Source organism: Oncorhynchus mykiss, chromosome 13 (assembly GCF_057628025.1).
Source record: "Oncorhynchus mykiss isolate SJ-2025 chromosome 13, ASM5762802v1, whole genome shotgun sequence".
Lineage (NCBI taxonomy): Eukaryota > Metazoa > Chordata > Actinopteri > Salmoniformes > Salmonidae > Oncorhynchus > Oncorhynchus mykiss.
Genome location: NC_143034.1, coordinates 73618871 through 73638870, shown reverse-complemented (window position 1 = coordinate 73638870; position 20000 = coordinate 73618871). Strand labels below are relative to the sequence as shown.

At 42.1% G+C, this 20000-nt stretch overlaps 1 protein-coding gene across 1 annotated transcript in view; it reads right to left on the bottom strand.

The window, feature by feature from the left end:
* Positions 1-20000, bottom strand: part of LOC110516622 (protein sidekick-2-like) — a 267725-nt gene that overhangs the window by 10015 nt on the left and 237710 nt on the right. Inside the window, exons 3-4 of the mRNA XM_090197568.1 lie at positions 4168-4274; positions 1-58 (exon numbers count right to left, since the gene is read on the bottom strand). The exon at positions 1-58 is cut by the window's left edge and continues 90 nt beyond it. Coding sequence (XP_090053694.1) covers positions 1-58; positions 4168-4274 — 165 coding nt within the window. The remainder of the gene's footprint in view (positions 59-4167; positions 4275-20000) is intronic.

Here is a 20000-nt window from a genome sequence, read left to right as displayed (position 1 = left end):
GCAGCCTCTCCCTGGGACACAGTCTGGGAACGCTCCCCCTCCACAAAATCACCCATATCTGGGGGAGGGGAGAGGGGGAGGTAGGGAGAGGGGGAGGTAGGGAGGAGGAGAGGGGGAGGGGGAGGGAGGGAGGGAGGGGGAGGTAGGGAGGGGGAGGGAGGGAGAGGGAGAGGGGGAGGGGGAGGGAGGGAGGGAGGGGGAGGGAGAGGTAGGGAGGGGGGGAGGTAGGGAGGGGGAAAGGGGGAAGGGGAGAGGGAGGGAGGGAGAGGTGGGGGTGGAGGAAACAGAAAAGGAAAGTGGGAGAGAGCAATAGAAAGTCATCAGGAAAGAAAGTGAGAAATAAATAAGGAAGGAAAACCTTAAGGAAAATATATATAAAGAGAGAGATGAGAGAGAGATACAGAGAGAGAGAGAGAGATACAGAGAGAGAGATAGATACAGAGAGAGATACAGAGAGAGATACAGAGAGAGATACGGAGAGAGAGATACAGAGAGAGATACGGAGAGAGATACAGAGAGAGATGAGAGAGAGATACAGAGAGAGATACAGAGACAGATATACGGAGAGAGATACGGAGAGAGAGATACAGAGAGATATACAGAGAGAGATACAGAGAGAGATACAGAGAGAGATACAGAGAGAGATACAGAGAGAGATACGGAGAGAGATACAGAGAGATATACAGAGAGAGATACAGAGAGAGATACAGAGAGAGATTCAGAGAGATTGAGAGAGAGATACAGAGAGAGATACAGAGAGAGAGATACAGAGAGAGGTGAGAGAGAGATACAGAGAGAGATACAGAGAGAGATATACGGAGAGAGATACGGAGAGAGATATACAGAGAGATATACAGAGAGAGATACAGAGAGAGATACAGAGACAGATACAGAGAGCGATACAGAGAGAGATACGGAGAGAGATATACAGAGAGAGATACAGAGAGAGATACAGAGAGAGATACAGAGAGAGATATACAGAGAGAGATGAGAGAGAGATACAGAGAGAGATACGGAGAGAGATACGGAGAGAGATGAGAGAGAGATACAGAGAGAGATACAGAGAGAGAGATACAGAGAGAGATACGGAGAGAGATACAGAGAGAGAGAGATACAGAGAGAGATACAGAGAGAGATACAGAGAGAGATACGGAGAGAGATACAGAGAGAGATACAGAGAGAGAGATACAGAGAGAGATGAGAGAGATACAGAGAGAGATACAGAGAGAGATGAGAGAGAGATACAGAGAGAGATACAGAGAGAGATGAGAGAGAGAGATACAGAGAGAGAGAGAGCGAGAGAGAGAGATACAGAGAGAGATACAGAGAGAGAGAGATACAGAGAGAGATACAGAGAGAGATACAGAGAGAGAGAGATACAGAGAGAGATACAGAGAGAGATGAGAGAGAGATACTGAGAGAGATATACAGAGAGATATACAGAGAGAGATACAGAGAGAGATACAGAGAGAGATACGGAGAGAGAAACAGAGAGAGATACGGAGAGAGATATACAGAGAGAGAAACAGAGAGAGATACAGAGAGAGATACAGAGAGAGATATGGAGAGAGATACAGAGAGAGATACGGAGAGAGATATGGAGAGAGATACAGAGAGAGATACAGAGAGAGACACGGAGAGAGATATACAGAGAGAGATGAGAGAGATACAGAGAGAGAGATACAGAGAGAGATACGGAGAGAGATACAGAGAGATATACAGAGAGAGATACAGAGAGAGATACAGAGAGAGATTCAGAGAGATATACAGAGAGAAATGAGAGAGAGATACAGAGAGAGATACAGAGAGAGAGATACAGAGAGAGATGAGAGAGAGATACAGAGAGAGATACAGAGAGAGATATACGGAGAGAGATACGGAGAGAGATATACAGAGAGATATACAGAGAGAGATACAGAGAGAGATATAGAGACAGATACAGAGAGCGATACAGAGAGAGATACAGAGAGAGATACGGAGAGAGATATACAGAGAGAGATACAGAGAGAGATACAGAGAGAGATATACAGAGAGAGATGAGAGAGAGATACAGAGAGAGATACGGAGAGAGATACGGAGAGAGATGAGAGAGAGATACAGAGAGAGATACAGAAGGAGAGATACAGAGAGAGATACGGAGAGAGATACAGAGAGAGAGATACAGAGAGAGATACAGAGAGAGATACAGAGAGAGATACGGAGAGAGATACAGAGAGAGATACAGAGAGAGATGAGAGAGATACAGAGAGAGATACGGAGAGAGATACAGAGAGATATACAGAGAGAGATACAGAGAGAGATACAGAGAGAGATTCAGAGAGATTGAGAGAGAGATACAGAGAGAGATACAGAGAGAGAGATACAGAGAGAGATGAGAGAGAGATACAGAGAGAGATACAGAGAGAGATATACGGAGAGAGATACGGAGAGAGATATACAGAGAGATATACAGAGAGAGATACAGAGAGAGATACAGAGACAGATACAGAGAGCGATACAGAGAGAGATACGGAGAGAGATATACAGAGAGAGATACAGAGAGAGATACAGAGAGAGATACAGAGAGAGATATACAGAGAGAGATGAGAGAGAGATACAGAGAGAGATACGGAGAGAGATACGGAGAGAGATGAGAGAGAGATACAGAGAGAGATACAGAGAGAGAGATACAGAGAGAGATACGGAGAGAGATACAGAGAGAGAGATACAGAGAGAGATACAGAGAGAGATACAGAGAGAGATACGGAGAGAGATACAGAGAGAGATACAGAGAGAGAGATACAGAGAGAGATGAGAGAGATAAAGAGAGAGATACAGAGAGAGATGAGAGAGAGATACAGAGAGAGATACAGAGAGAGATGAGAGAGAGAGATACAGAGAGAGAGAGAGCGAGAGAGAGAGATACAGAGAGAGATACAGAGAGAGATACAGAGAGAGATACAGAGAGAGAGAGATACAGAGAGAGATACAGAGAGAGATGAGAGAGAGATACTGAGAGAGATATACAGAGAGATATACAGAGAGAGATACAGAGAGAGATACAGAGAGAGATACGGAGAGAGAAACAGAGAGAGATACGGAGAGAGATATACAGAGAGAGAAACAGAGAGAGATACAGAGAGAGATACAGAGAGAGATATGGAGAGAGATACAGAGAGAGATACGGAGAGAGATATGGAGAGAGATACAGAGAGAGATACAGAGAGAGACACGGAGAGAGATATACAGAGAGAGATGAGAGAGATACAGAGAGAGAGATACAGAGAGAGATACGGAGAGAGATACAGAGAGATATACAGAGAGAGATACAGAGAGAGATACAGAGAGAGATTCAGAGAGATATACAGAGAGAAATGAGAGAGAGATACAGAGAGAGATACAGAGAGAGAGATACAGAGAGAGATGAGAGAGAGATACAGAGAGAGATACAGAGAGAGATATACGGAGAGAGATACGGAGAGAGATATACAGAGAGATATACAGAGAGAGATACAGAGAGAGATACAGAGACAGATACAGAGAGCGATACAGAGAGAGATACAGAGAGAGATACGGAGAGAGATATACAGAGAGAGATACAGAGAGAGATACAGAGAGAGATATACAGAGAGAGATGAGAGAGAGATACAGAGAGAGATACGGAGAGAGATACGGAGAGAGATGAGAGAGAGATACAGAGAGAGATACAGAAGGAGAGATACAGAGAGAGATACGGAGAGAGATACAGAGAGAGAGATACAGAGAGAGATACAGAGAGAGATACAGAGAGAGATACGGAGAGAGATACAGAGAGAGATACAGAGAGAGATGAGAGAGATACAGAGAGAGATACAGAGAGAGATACAGAGAGAGATACAGAGAGAGATGAGAGAGAGAGATACAGAGAGAGAGAGCGAGAGAGAGAGATACACAGAGAGAGATACAGAGAGAGATACAGAGAGAGATACAGAGAGAGATGAGAGAGAGATACAGAGGGAGATACAGAGAGAGATACAGAGAGAGATACAGAGAGAGAGTGCGAGAGAGAGAGATACAGAGAGAGATACAGAGAGAGATACAGAGAGAGAGATACAGAGAGAGAGAGAGATACAGAGAGATACACAGAGAGAGAGATACAGAGAGAGAGATAGAGAAAGAGAGAGATAGATACAATGGACAGCTACTTACAGGCGACCTGTACTTCAGTGCTGCTCTGCATGATGGCTCCTACTCTGTTCCTGACGATGCATCTGTAGAAACCAGCATGGGAGCGGTCCAGAGACGGGATCAGGTACCTAACGGATGGACACACACACACACACACAAACACACACACACACACACACACACACACACACACACACACACACACACACACACACACACACACACACATAAACATACACACACACACACAAACACATAAACACCAGTCACAGCTATTAGTGACGGACACATAGCTTGGGCTTTGTCGTCAACGTACAGAATGTAGTGGCTAAGTAACTACTAGTAACTGAAGTAAGTAACTACTAGTAACTGAAGTAAGTAACTACTAGTAACTGAAGTAAGTAACTACTAGTAACTGAAGTAAGTAACTACTAGTAACTGAAGTAAGCAAATACTAGTAACTTGAGTAAATAACTACTAGTAACCGAAGTAAATAACTACTAGTAACTGAAGTAAGTAACTACTAGTAACTGAAGTAAGTAACTACTAGCAACTGAAGTAAGTAACTACTAGAAACTAAAGTAAGTAACTGAAGTAAGTATCTACTAGTAACTGAAGTAAGTAACTACTAGTAACTGAAGTAAGTAACTACTAGTAACTGAAGTAAGTAACTACTAGAAACTAAAGTAAGTAACTACTAGAAACTAAAGTAAGTAACGGAAGTAAGTAACTACTAGTAACTGAAGTAAGTGATTACTAGTAACTGAAGTAAGTAACTACTAGTAACTAAAGTAAGCACCTACTAGTAACTGAAGTAAGTAACTACTAGAAACTAAAGTAAGTAACTGAAGTAAGTAACTACTAGTAACTGAAGTTAGTAACTGAAGTAAGTAACTATTAGTAACTGAAGTAAATAACTACTAGTAACCGAAGTAAGTAACTACTAATAACTGAAGTAAGTAACTGAAGCAAGTAACTATTAGTAACTGAAGTAAGTAACTACGAGTAACTGAAGTAAGTAACTACTAGAAACTAAAGTAAGTAACTGAAGTAAGTAACTACTAGTAACTAAAGTAAGTAACTACTAGTAACTGAAGTAAGTAACTGAAGTAAGTAACTATTAGTAACTAAAGTAAATAACTACTAGTAACTGAAGTAAGTAACTACTAATAACTGAAGTAAGTAACTGAAGTAAGTAACTACTAGTAACTGAAGTAAGTAACTGTAGTAAGTAACTACTAGGTGCTGAAGTAAGTAACTGAAGTAAGTAACTACTAGTAACTGTAGTAAATAACTACTAGTAACTGAAGTAAATAACTACTAGTAACTGAAGTAAGTAACTGAATTAAGTAACTACTAGTAACTGAATTAAGTAACTACTAGTAACTGAAGTAAGTAACTACTAGTAACTGAAGTAAGTAACTACTAGTAACTGAAGTAAGTAACTACTAGTAACTGAAGTAAATAACTACTAGTAACTGAAGTAAATAACTACTAGTAACTGAAGTAAATAACTACTTGTAACTGAAGTAAGTAACTACTAGTAACTGAAGTAAATAACTACTAGTAACTGAAGTAAGTAACTACTAGTAACTGAAGTAAATAACTACTTGTAACTGAAGTAAGTAACTACTAGTAACTGAAGTAAATAACTACTAGTAACTGAAGTAAGTAACTACTAGTAACTGAAGTAAATAACTACTAGTAACTGAAGTAAGTAACTACTAGTAACTGAAGTAAGGGGTTAGAGCGTTGGGCGAGTAACCGAAAGGTTGCTTGATCGAATCCCCAAGCTTACAAGGTAAAAATCTGTCATTCTGCCCCTGAACAAGGCAGTTAACCCACTGTTCCCCGGTAGGCCGTCATTGTAAATAAGAATTTGTTCTTAACTGACTTGCCTAGTTAAAGGTTACATTTTTAAAAGGTAAGTAACTGGAGTAAGTAACTGGAGTAAGTAATCAAAAGGAGGACCTTTTTACTGAAAAATATGTTATGTTGTGTTTTGCTTTTCATGTATTGATGTGAACATTGATGTGAATAGTGATGTGAACTTTGATGTGACTAGTGATGTGTTTAGTGATGTGGACATTGATGTGAATAGTGATGTGTTTAGTGATGTGGACATTGATGTGAATAGTGATGTGGGCATTGATGAGTTTAGTGATGTGGGCATTGATGTGAATAGTGATGTGGACATTGATGTGAATAGTGATGTGTTTAGTGATGTGGGCATTGATGTGAATAGTGATGTGAACATTGATGTGAACATTGATGTGAATAGTGATGTGGACATTGATGTGAATAGTGATGTGGACATTGATGTGAATAGTGATGTGTTTAGTGATGTGGACATTTATGTGAATAGTGATGTGGGCATTGATGTGTTTAGTGATGTGGGCATTGATGTGAATAGTGATGTGGACATTGATGTGAATAGTGATGTGTTTAGTGATGTGGACATTGATGTGAATAGTGATGTGTTTAGTGATGTGGGCATTGATGTGAATAGTGATGTGTTTAGTGATGTGGGCATTGATGTGAATAGTGATGTGTTAGTGATGTGGGCATTGATGTGAATAGTGATGTGTTTAGTGATGTGGGCATTGATGTGAATAGTGATGTGTTTAGTGATGTGGGCATTGATGTGAATAGTGATGTGGGCATTGATGTGAATAGTGATGTGTTTAGTGATGTGGGCATTGATGTGAATAGTGATGTGTTTAGTGATGTGGGCATTGATGTGAATAGTGATGTGGGCATTGATGTGAATAGCGATGTGTTTAGTGATGTGGGCATTGATGTGAATAGTGATGTGTTTAGTGATGTGGGCATTGATGTGAATAGTGATGTGGGCATTGATGTGAATAGTGATGTGTTTAGTGATGTGGGCATTGATGTGAATAGCGATGTGTTTAGTGATGTGGGCATGGATGTGAATAGTGATGTGTTTAGTGATGTGGGCATTGATGTGAATAGTGATGTGAACATTGATGTGAATAGTGATGTGGACATTGATGTGAACATTGATGTGAATAGTGATGTGAACATTGATGTGAATAGTGATGTGTTTAGTGATGTGAATAGTGATGTGGGCATTGATGTGAATAGTGATGTGTTTAGTGATGTGAATAGGGATGTGGGCATTGATGTGAATAGTGATGTGAACATTGATGTGAACATTGATGTGAATAGTGATGTGTTTAGTGTATATTGAGGTGGATTGATTTGAATAGTGATGTGTTTAGTGTATATTGAGGTGGATTGATCTGAGTAGGGATGTGTTTAGTGTATATTGAGGTGTATACAGGGGTCATCTATGAAAGAGACCTTGGACTCTTAACAGCATAACTCTCTGTTGAAATAAAATATATAAAACTATACATCCAGGGCTAACAGCTAATGTCACTTAACAGGTGTCCTCTCCTACTGTCATCTCCCTCTCTCTCTCTCTCTCTCTCTCTCTCTCTCTCTCTCTCTCTCTCTCTCTCTCTCTCTCTCTCTCTCAATGCCTACAAGCTAAAAGTGCTGGGGTAAATGAACCAGACTTCTCTGCCAGTCAAAAGGGTCATCATTGAAAATGATTGAGGACTATTTTGGCGACGAGGTGGGTAGCTAATGGATATAACCTGAGCAGTGCCAGTGGGCATTCACACTTTGGGTAATTTGGCCTGAGGGCAAATCAAATCAAATAAAATCAAATTGTATATATATTGTACCATATTTGGCAGATGGTATTGGGGGTGTAGCAAAATACCTGTGTTCCTAGCTCCGACAGTGGAGCAATATCTAACAATACACACACATCTAACAGTAAAAAAATGGAATTAAGAAAGTATAAATATTAGGATGAGCAATGTCGGAGTGAAGAAAATCACATTTCTTTGTCCATTAAAATAACGTCAAATTGATCAGAAATACAGTGTAGACATTGTTAATATTAAAAATGACATTTGTAGCTGGAAACGGCTGATTTTTAATGGAATATCTACATAGGTGTATAGACGCCCATTATCAGCAACCATCACTCCTCTGTTCCAACGGCACGTTGTGTTAGCTAATCCAAGTTTATCATTTTAAATGGCTAATTGATCATTAGAAAACCATCTCGCAAATATGTTAGTACAGCTGAAAACTGTTGTACAGATTTAAGAAGCAATGAAACTGGCCTTCTTTAGACTAGTTGAGTATCTGGAGCATCAGCATTTGTGGGTTCAATTACAGGCTCAAAATGATTAGAAACAAAGTACTTTCTTCTGAAACTAGTTAGTCTAGTCTTGTTCTGAGAAATTAAGGCTATTCCAGGTGAGAAATTACCAAGAAACTGAAGATCTCGTACAACGCTCCCTTCACAGAACGGTGCAAACTGGCCCTAACCAAAATAGAAAGAGGAGTGGGAGGCCCCGGTGCACAACTGAGCTAAAGGACAAGTACATTAGAGTGTCTAGTTTGAGAAACAGACGCCTCACACGTCCTCAACTGGCAGCTTCAATAAATAGTACCTGCAAAACACCAGTCTCAAAGTCAACAGTGAAGAGGCGACTCCGGGATGCTGGCCTTCTAGGCAGAGTTCCTCTGTCCAGTGTCTGTGTTCTTTTGCCCATCTTAATCTTTTATTTTTATTGGCCAGTCTGAGATATGGCTTTTTCTCTTTGCAACTCTGCCTAGAAGGCCAGCATCACGGAGCCGCCTCCTCACTGTTGATGTTGAGACTGGTGTTTTGCTAACATAATTGCAAAATGGTTTTCTAATGATCAATTAGCCATTTAAAAGGATTAACTTGGATTAGCTAACACAACGTGCCATTGGAACACAGGAGTGATGGTTGCTGATAATGGGCATCTGTACGCCTGTGTAGATATTCCATAAAAAAATCTACAATAGTCATTTACAACATTAACAATGTCTACACTGTATTTCTGATCATTTTGATGTTATTGTAATGGACAAAATACATGTTTTTCTTTCAAAAACAAGGACATTTCTAAGTGACCCCAAACTTTTGAACGGTAGTGTACATATGAGATTAATTAAGCAGTATGTGAACATTATTAAAGTGGGTAGAGTTCCATTATTAAAGTGGCCAGTCATTCCAAGTCTATAGGACAGCAGCCTCTAAGTTGCAGGTTGAGTAACCGGGTAGAAGCCGGCTAGTGGTGGCTGTTTAACATTCTGATGGCCTTGAGAGAGAAGCTGTTTTTCAGTCTCTCGGTCCCAGCTTTGATGCACCTGTACTGACCTCGCCTTCTGGATGATAGCGGGGTGAACAGGCAGTGGCTCGGGTGGTTGATGTCCTTGATGATCTTTTTGGCCTTCCTGTGACATCGGGTCCTGTAGGTTTCTTGGATGGCAGGTATTTGCCTCCAGTGATGCTTTGGGCAGACTGCACCACCCTCTGGTAAGCCCTGTGGTTGCGGGCGGTGCAGTTGCAGTACCGGGCAGTAAAAGTTTCTGAGGGTTTTAGGGGCCAAGACGAATTTATTCAGCCTCGCTGTCTGTGTGGGTGGACCATTTCAGATCGTCAGTGATGTGTACGCAGAGGAACTTAAAACTTTCCACCTTCTCCACTGCGGTCCCGTCGATGTGGATAGGGGGGTGCTCTCTGCTGTTTCCTGAAGTCCACGATCATCTCTTTTGTTTTGTTGACGTTGAGTGAGAGGTTATTTTCCTGACACCACACTCCCAGGGCCCCCTGTAGGCTGTCTCGTCATTGTTGGTAATCAGGCCTACTACTGTTGTGTCGTCTGCAAACTTAATGATTGAGTTGGAGGCGTACGTGCCCACGCAGTCGTGGGTGAACAGGGAGTACAGGAGGGGGCTGAGCACGCACCCTTGTGGGGCCCCAGTGTTGAGGATCAGCGAAGTGGAGGTGTTGTTTCCTACCTTCACCACTTGGGGGCGGCCCATCAGGAAGTCCAGGACCCAGTTGCACAGGGTGGGGTTCAGAATGAACATCATTGTTACGTAGGTATTCCTCTTGTCCAGATGGGACAGGGCAGAGTGCAGTGTGATGGCGATGGCATCGTCTGTGGACAGAGTCCAACCCTTTGACTGATAGGAGTCACTAAGCAGCCACTGTTAGACCTACGATCCCTCAGGAGGAGTGGCATCACATTAACACTGGCTACGTCCCAATTGGCACCCTATTCCCTTCATAGTGCACTGCGTTTGACCAAGGCCCATAGGGAATGCCATTTGGGATGCATCCACTGGTCTGTACTGTAGGTTATTCACTCCATAACTCCAGGCTCTCCAGACAGAGGGCCATTCATGTTAAATGATGTGTAGGAGTTAAATCCTCTGAGATTTAGCTGGCTGGCTGGCTGGCTGGCTGGCTGACTGACTGGCTGGCTGGCTGACTGGCTGACTGGCTGACTGGCTGGCTGGCTGGCTGGCTGACTGGCTGGCTGGCTGACTGGCTGTGTCCCAGTCATTTAATTGGCCTGGTTAATAAAGCTTCGCAGTGAGAAGTTTCTGTCTGTGTGTCGCTATGCAGTGCTATTGGAGTGGAGCTGGTTCTGTGTGTTGCTATTGGAGGGATAAACATTCTGTACTTTGCGATTTGAGGGGTGCTAGCTGATTCCCTGCGTTGTTATTGAAGCAGCCAGCTGATTCCCTGGTTAATTTTATTCCATTCTAGTCTCTTTGATCAGTACTCGTGGTGAATGATTAGCAGGGAGGGGGTCTGACTGACTGACTGACTGACTGACTGTACTGACTGAGTACACTGACTGAGTGCACTGACTGACAGACTGACTGACTGACTTACTGCACTGACTGACTGACAGACTGACTGACTGAGTGCACTTACTGACTGACTGACTGCACTGACTGAGTGCACTGACTGACAGACTGATTGACTGCACTGACTGACTGATTGACTGCGCTGCCTGCACTGGCTGCACTGACTGACTGGCTGTGAACCAGACCTAGCACTAACAACATGATGTGGTAGAGTCAGAGAGAGTTACAGAGAGTTACAGAGAGTCATAGAGAGGGTTACAGAGAGTCACAGAGAGAGTTACAGAGAGTTAAAGAGAGAGTTACAGAGAGTTAAAGAGAGTTACAGAGAGTTAAAGAGAGTTACAGAGAGTTAAAGAGAGTTACAGAGAGTTAAAGAGAGTTACAGAGAGTTAAAGATAGTTACAGAGAGTTACAGAGAGTTACAGAGTTGCAGAGAGTTACAGAGAGTTAGAGTTAGAGAGAGTTAAAGAGAGTTACAGAGAGTTAACCTGTTAGATCTCTAGGGGCGCTATTTCATTTTTGGATAAAAAACGTTCCCGTTTTAAGCGCGATATTTTGTCACGAAAAGATGCTCGACTATGCATATTCTTGACAGTTTTGGAAAGAAAACACTCTGAAGTTTCAGAATCTGCAAAGATTTTGTCTGTAAGTGCCCCAGAACTCATTCTACAGGCGAAACCAAGATGATGCATCAACCAGGAATTAGCAGAATTTCTGAAGCTCTGTTTTCCATTGTCTCCTTATATGGCTGTGATTGCGCAAGGAATGAGCCTACACTTTCTGTCGTTCGCCCAAGGTCTTAGCAGCATTGTGACGTATTTGTAGGCATATCATTGGAAGATTGACCATAAGAGACTACATTTTCCAAGTGTCCGCCTGGTGTCCTGCGTGGAATTCGGTGCGCAATTGCCAGCTGCTAGTACTTTTTTCTGATTTTTTTCTGATTTTTTTTGGTAGCCAAATGTGATGTATAAAACGGAGCTATTTCTAATACACGAAGAATCTTTTTGGAAAAACTGAGCATCTGCTATCTAACTGAGAGTATCCTCATTGAAAACATCAGAAGTTCTTCAAAGGTAAATGATTTTATTTGAAGGCTTTTATGTTTTTGTTAATGTTGCGTGCTGGATGCTAACGCTAATGCTAACGCTAAATGCTAACGCTAAATGCTAACGCTAGCTAGCTACTTTTACACAAATTATTGTTTTCCTATGGTTGAGAAGCATATTTTGAAAATCTGAGATGACAGTGTTGTTTACAAAAGGCTAAGCTTGAGAGATGGCATATTTATTTCATTTCATTTGCGATTTTCATGAATAGTTAACGTTGTGTTATGCTAATGAGCTTGCTGATAGATTTACACAATCCTGGATACAGGGGTTTTTTCATAGCTAAACGTGGCGCAGAAAACGGAGCGATTTGTCCTAAACAAATAATCTTTCAGGAAAAACTGAACATTTGCTATCTGAGAGTCTCCTCATTGAAAACATCTGAAGTTCTTCAAAGGTAAATGATTTTATTTGAATGCTTTTCTGTTTTTTTGTGTAAATGTTGCCAGCTGAATGCTAATGCTAAATGCTACGTTAGCCATCAATACTGTTACACAAATGCTTGTTTTGCAATGGTTGAGAAGCATATTTTGAAAATCTGAGATGACAGTGTTGTTAACAAAAGGCTAAGCTTGAGAGCTAGCATATTTATTTCATTTCATTTGCGATTTTCATGAATAGTTAACGTTGCGTTATGGTAATGAGCTTGAGTCTGTATTCACGATCCCGGATCCGGGATGGGGAGATCAGAAAGGTTAACATCATCCTCAGTTCTGAAATCATCCCCAATATTTGGAACCAAGGACTGATCACAACAATCCACAAAAGTGGGAGACAAGTTTGACCCCAACAACTTCCGTGGGATATGCGTCAACAGCAACTTTGGGAAAATCCTCTGCATTATCATTAGCAGCAGACTCGTACATTTCCTCAATGAAAACAATGTACTGAGCAAATGTCAAATTGCCTTTTTACAAAATTACCGTATGACAGACCACGTATTCACCCTGCACTCCCTAATTGGCAAACAAACAAAACAAAGGCAAAGTATTCTCATGTTTTGTTGATTCAAAAATGGTTTTGACTCAATCTGGCATGAGGGTCTGCTGTACAAATTGATGGAAAGCGGTGATGAGGGAAAAACATACGACATTTTAAAATCAATGTACACAAACAGGTGTGTGTGTACAAGTGCGGTTAAAATTGCAAAAAAAACACACATTTCTTTCCACTGGGCCGTGGGGTGAGACAGGGATGCAGCCTGAGTCCCACCCTCTTCAACAAAAATATCAACGAATTGGCGAGAGCACTAGAACAGTCTGCAGCACCCAGCCTCACCCTATTAGAATCTGAAGTCCAATGTCCACTGTTTGCTGATGATCTGGTGATTCTGTCCCCAACCAAGGAGGGCCTACAGCATCACCTAGATCTATTCCCAACCAAGGAGGACCTACAGCAGCACCTAGATCTGTTCCCAACCAAGGAGGTCCTACAGCAGCACCTAGATCTGTTCCCAACCAAGGAGGACCTACAGCAGCACCTAGATCTGTTCCCAACAAAGGAGGACCTACAGCAGCACCTAGATCTGTACCCAACCAAGGAGGACCTACAGCAGCACCTAGATCTGTTCCCAACCAAGGAGGACCTACAGCAGCACCTAGATCTGTTCCCAACCAAGGAGGACCTACAGCAGCACCTAGATCTTCTGCACAGATTCTGTCAGACCTGGGCCCTGACAGACCAGGGCCCTGACAGACCTGGGCCCTGACAGACCTGGGCCCTGATAGACCTGGGCCCTGACAGACTAGTGCCCTGACAGACCTGAGCCCTGACAGACCTGGGCCCTGACAGACCAGGGCCATGACAGACCAGGGCCATGACAGACCTGGGCCCTGACAGACCTGGGCCCTGACAGACCTGGGCCCTGACAGACCTGGGCCCTGACAGACCAGGGCCCAGACAGACCTGGGCCCTGACAGACCAGGGCCTTGACAGACCTGGGCCCTGACAGTAAATCTCAGTAAGACAAAATAATGATAATGGTGCTCCAACAAAGGCCCAGTTGCCAGTTGCCAGGACCACAAATACAAGTTCCATCTAGACAACATTGCCCTAGAGCACACAAAACTATATATACCTTGGCCTAAACATCAGAGCCACAAGCTGTGCACGATCTGAGAGACAAGGCAAGAAGGGTCTTCTACGCCAACAAAAGGAACATAAAATTCGACACACCAATTAGGATCTGGACAAAAATGCTTAAATCAGTTATAGAACCCAATACCCTTTATGGTTGTGAGGTCTGGGGTCCGCTCACCAACCAAGAATTAACTAAATGGGACAAACACCAAATAATGCAGAAAAGAGCCGTCACCTACAGGGAGATGAAGCTGGAGAAGAGTCCTCTAAGCAAGCTGGTCCTGGGGCTCTGTTCCGTTTTACTTTAATGTATCTATTTGCACATCGTTACAACACTGCATATAGACATAATATGACATTTGAAACATCTTTATTATTTTGGAACTTTTCTGAGTGTATTTCCCATGCCAATGAAGCCCCTTAAATTGAGAGGGGGGGGGGAGAGGGAGAAGGAGAGAGAGTGAGAGTGCTGCGAGAGAGAGAGAGCTGAGAGAGAGAGAGAGAGAGTGTGTGAGAGAGAGAGAGAGCAAGAGAGAGAGAGAAGGAGAGAGAGAGAGACACACAGAGAGAGAGGGGGAAAGAGAGAGAGAGAGAGAGAGAGAGAGAGAGAGAGCGAGAGAGAGATTCCATTAACAGCAGCTCTGAATGCACCGGCAGAAATGGAAACACTCTTCTTAAAGTTCATGTTCAACAAAATCCATGTCATTCATTGTTTGTGGAGGGAGAGAGGAAGGAAGAGAAGACGAGCAATATCCCACCACAATGCTGCCTGCCTGGCAAATAGAACGCTATGGGTCAGTGCCAAATGGCACACTATGCCCTATTCAGTGGATTACTTTTGACCAGAGTCCATAGAGCTCTGGTCAACAGCAGTGCACTATATAGGCTAGGGTGTAATTTGTCATTCAGATTAGAAGAGCAACACACCCACCATGCTGGCCAATGAAAAGCTACTGGTTTTGCTGTCTCAATACTGTGAACGTGACATTACTGTTGCTATGGTAAACCATGGGTAAAGTAGTATCTCAACGAAGTAAACATCATTCACCCTGTAGCTGTGACATTACTGTTGCTATGGTAAACCATGGGTAAAGTAAAGTAGAATCTCAACAAAGTAAACATCATTCACCCTGTAGCTGTGACATTACTGTTGCTATGGTAAACCATGGGTAAAGTCAAGTAGTATCTCAACGAAGTAAACATCATTCACCCTGTAGCTGTGACATTACTGTTGCTATGGTAAACCATGGGTAAAGTCAAGTAGTATCTCAACGAAGTAAACATCATTCACCCTGTAGCTGTGACATTACTGTTGCTATGGTAAACCATGGGTAAAGTCAAGTAGTATCTCAACGAAGTAAACATCATTCACCCTGTAGCTGTGACATTACTGTTGCTATGGTAAACCATGGGTAAAGTAAAGTAGAATCTCAACAAAGTAAACATCATTCACCCTGTAGCTGTGACATTACTGTTGCTATGGTTAACCATGGGTAAAGTCGTATCTCAACAAAGTAAACATCATTCACCCCGTAGCTGTGACATTACTGTTGCTATGGTAAACCATGGGTAAAGTAGTATCTCAACAAAGTAAACATCATTCACCCTGTAGCTGTGACATTACTGTTGCTATGGTAAACCATGGGTAAAGTCAAGTAGTATCTCAACGAAGTAAACATCATTCACCCTGTAGATGTGACATTACTGTTGCTATGGTAAACCATGGGTAAAGTAGTATCTCAACAAAGTAAACATCATTCACCCTGTAGCTGTGACATTACTGTTGCTATGGTAAACCATGGGTAAAGTAAAGTAGAATCTCAACGAAGTAAACATCATTCACCCTGTAGCTGTGACATTACTGTTGCTATGGCAAACCATGGGTAAAGTAAAGTAGTATCTCAACGAAGTAAACATCATTCACCCTGTAGCTGTGACATTACTGTTGCTATGGTAAACCATGGGTAAAGTAAAGTAGAATCTCAACGAAGTAAACATCATTCACCCTGTAGCTGTGACATTACTGGGTAAAGTCAAGTAGTATCTCAACGAAGTAAACATCATTCACCCTGTAGCTGTGACATTACTGTTGCTATGGTAAACCATGGGTAAAGTAAAGTAGAATCTCAACAAAGTAAACATCATTCACCCTGTAGCTGTGACATTACTGTTGCTATGGTAAACCATGGGTAAAGTAAAGTAGAATCTCAACGAAGTAAACATCATTCACCCTGTAGCTGTGACATTACTGTTGCTATGGTAAACCATGGGTAAAGTAAAGTAGAATCTCAACAAAGTAACCCTGTAGCTGTGACATTACTGTTGCTATGGTAAACCATGGGTAAAGTAAAGTAGTATCTCAACGAAGTAAACATCATTCACCCTGTAGCTGTGACATTACTGTTGCTATGGTAAACCATGGGTAAAGTAAAGTAGTATCTCAACGAAGTAAACATCATTCACCCTGTAGCTGTGACATTACTGTTGCTATGGTTAACCATGGGTAAAGTCGTATCTCAACAAAGTAAACATCATTCACCCTGTAGCTGTGACATTACTGTTGCTATGGTAAACCATGGGTAAAGTAGTATCTCAACAAAGTAAACATTCACCCTGTAGCTGTGACATTACTGTTGCTATGGTAAACCATGGGTAAAGTAGAATCTCAACGAAGTAAACATCATTCACCCTGTAGCTGTGACATTACTGTTGCTATGGCAAACCATGGGTAAAGTCAAGTAGTATCTCAACGAAGTAAACATCATTCACCCTGTAGCTGTGACATTACTGTTGCTATGGTAAACCATGGGTAAAGTCGTATCTCAACAAAGTAAACATCATTCACCCTGTAGCTGTGACATTACTGTTGCTATGGTAAACCATGGGTAAAGTAGTATCTCAACAAAGTAAACATCATTCACCCTGTAGCTGTGACATTACTGTTGCTATGGTAAACCATGGGTAATGTAGTATCTCAACGAAGTAAACATCGTTCAACTGCAACCATGACGACAAACAAACACAACAACATCCTGAAAGAAACAAATATATTTCATTTATTTCATGGACTTTAAAAGACTAGAGGGAGGTTTACACCCAAATTGTAACAGAATCAAAATCAGAATGAATGTGTTATGGAACAGAAATAAAACTATCATCTGTTAATGGTAATGTGACCGCTCTGTAAGTGAATACAGGCACAGGAAGGTGTTTTAAATCAGAATAAATGACCCCCCACCCCTCCCTCCTTTAGAAACAAGACAGGATATCTCCAGGGAGATACAGAGACACATTTTTCCTGAATAAATCCATAAAATTGTGTTTGGAAATGAATAAAAATGGAAAACAAGAGAGGCATTAGTCCCAACTAAATGGCCCTAAGAGTCCCTGTGTAGAACAGTAATTACAGAAGATGAATATTAGGGGGGATATTTAGAGCTTCAACCTCAACCTGCCTGTTAGTTAACTCTCCCCTTAGTAACACACCTCAACCTGCCTGTTAGTTAACTCTCCCCTCAGTAACACACCTCAGCCTACTGTTAGTTAACTCTCCCCTTAGTAACACACCTCACTCAGCCTGCCTGTTAGTTAACTCTCCCCTTAGTATTACACCTCAACCTGCCTGTTAGTTAACTCTCCCCTTAGTAACACACCTCAACCTGCCTGTTAGTTAACTCTCCCCTTAGTAACACACCTCAGCCTGCCTGTTAGTTAACTCTCCCCTTAGTAACACACCTCAGCCTGCCTGTTAGTTAACTCTCCCTTAGTATTACACCTCAACCTGCCTGTTAGTTAACTCTCCCCTTAGTAACACACCTCAACCTGCCTGTTAGTTAACTCTCCCCTCAGTAACACACCTCAGCCTACTGTTAGTTAACTCTCCCCTTAGTAACACACCTCACTCAGCCTGCCTGTTAGTTAACTCTCCCCTTAGTATTACACCTCAACCTGCCTGTTAGTTAACTCTCCCCTTAGTAACACACCTCAACCTGCCTGTTAGTTAACTCTCCCCTTAGTAACACACCTCAGCCTGCCTGTTAGTTAACTCTCCCCTTAGTAACACACCTCAACCTGCCTGTTAGTTAACTCTCCCCTTAGTAACACACCTCAGCCTGCCTGTTAGTTAACTCTCCCTTAGTATTACACCTCAACCTGCCTGTTAGTTAACTCTCCCCTTAGTAACACACCTCAACCTGCCTGTTAGTTAACTCTCCCCTTAGTAACACACCTCAGCCTGCCTGTTAGTTAACTCTCCCCTTAGTAACACACCTCAACCTGCCTGTTAGTTAACTCTCCCCTTAGTAACACACCACAGCCTGCCTGTTAGTTAACTCTCCCCTTAGTAACACACCTCAACCTGCCTGTTAGTTAACTCTCCCCTTAGTAACACACCTCAGCCTGCCTGTTAGTTAACTCTCCCCTTAGTAACACACCTCAGCCTGCCTGTTAGTTAACTCTCCCCTTAGTAACACACCTCAGCCTGCCTGTTAGTTAACTCTCCCCTTAGTAACACACCTCAACCTGCCTGTTAGTTAACTCTCCCCTTAGTAACATACCTCAACCTGCCTGTTAGTTAACTCTCCCCTTAGTAACATGCCTCAGCCTGACTGTTAGTTAACTCTCCCCTTAGTAACACACATCAACCTGCCCTGTTAGTTAACTCTCCCCTTAGTAACATGACTCAGCCTGGGCTGTTAGTTAACTCTCCCCTTAGTAACACACCTCAACCTGCCTGTTAGTTAACTCTCCCCTTAGCAACACGCCTCAACCTCAACTAGCATGAAAAGCACATTGCCCTACTTTTCTAGTCTCTTTCCAAATGGTATTACCAAGTCTCCATTCACTCAGCTAAAAGTGAATTCAATTAAATAGAGATATTTTTTAACCTGGAGATAGATCTGAACATGGAGATAGATCTGGAGATAGATCTGGACATGGAGATAGATCTGAACCTGGAGATATATCTGCAGATAGATCTGAACCTGGAGATATATCTGGAGATAGATCTGAACCTGGAGATAGATCTGAACCTGGAGATAGATCTGAACCTGGAGATAGATCTGGAGATATATCTGAACCTGTAGATACATCTGAACCTGAAGATAGATCTGAACCTGGAGATAGATCTGAACCTGTTGATATATCTGGAGATAGATCTGAACCTGGAGATAGATCTGGAGATATATCTGATCCTGTAGATACATCTGAACCTGAAGATAGATCTGAACCTGGAGATAGATCTGGAGATATATCTGATCCTGTAGATACATCTGAACCTGAAGATAGATCTGAACCTGGAGACAGATCTGGAGATATATCTGATCCTGTAGATACATCTGAACCTGAAGATAGATCTGAACCTGGAGATAGATCTGAACCTGGAGATAGATCTGAACCTGGAGATAGATCTGGAGATATATCTGATCCTGTAGATACATCTGAACCTGAAGATAGATCTGAACCTGGAGATAGATCTGAACCTGGAGATAGATCTGAACCTGGAGATAGATCTGAACCTGGAGATAGATCTGAACCTGGAGATAGATCTGAACCTGGAGATAGATCTGAACCTGGAGATAGATCTGAACCTGTTGATATATCTGGCGATAGATCTGAACCTGGAGATAGATCTGGAGATATATCTGATCCTGTAGATACATCTGAACCTGAAGATAGATCTGAACCTGGAGATAGATCTGAACCTGGAGATATATCTGATCCTGTAGATACATCTGAACCTGAAGATAGATCTGAACCTGGAGATAGATCTGAACCTGTTGATATATCTGGAGATAGATCTGAACATGGATATATATCTGAACCTGTAGATACATCTGGAGATAGATCTGAACCTGGATATACATCTGGAGATATATCTGAACCTGTAAATAGATCTGGAGATAGATCTGAACCTGGAAATAGATC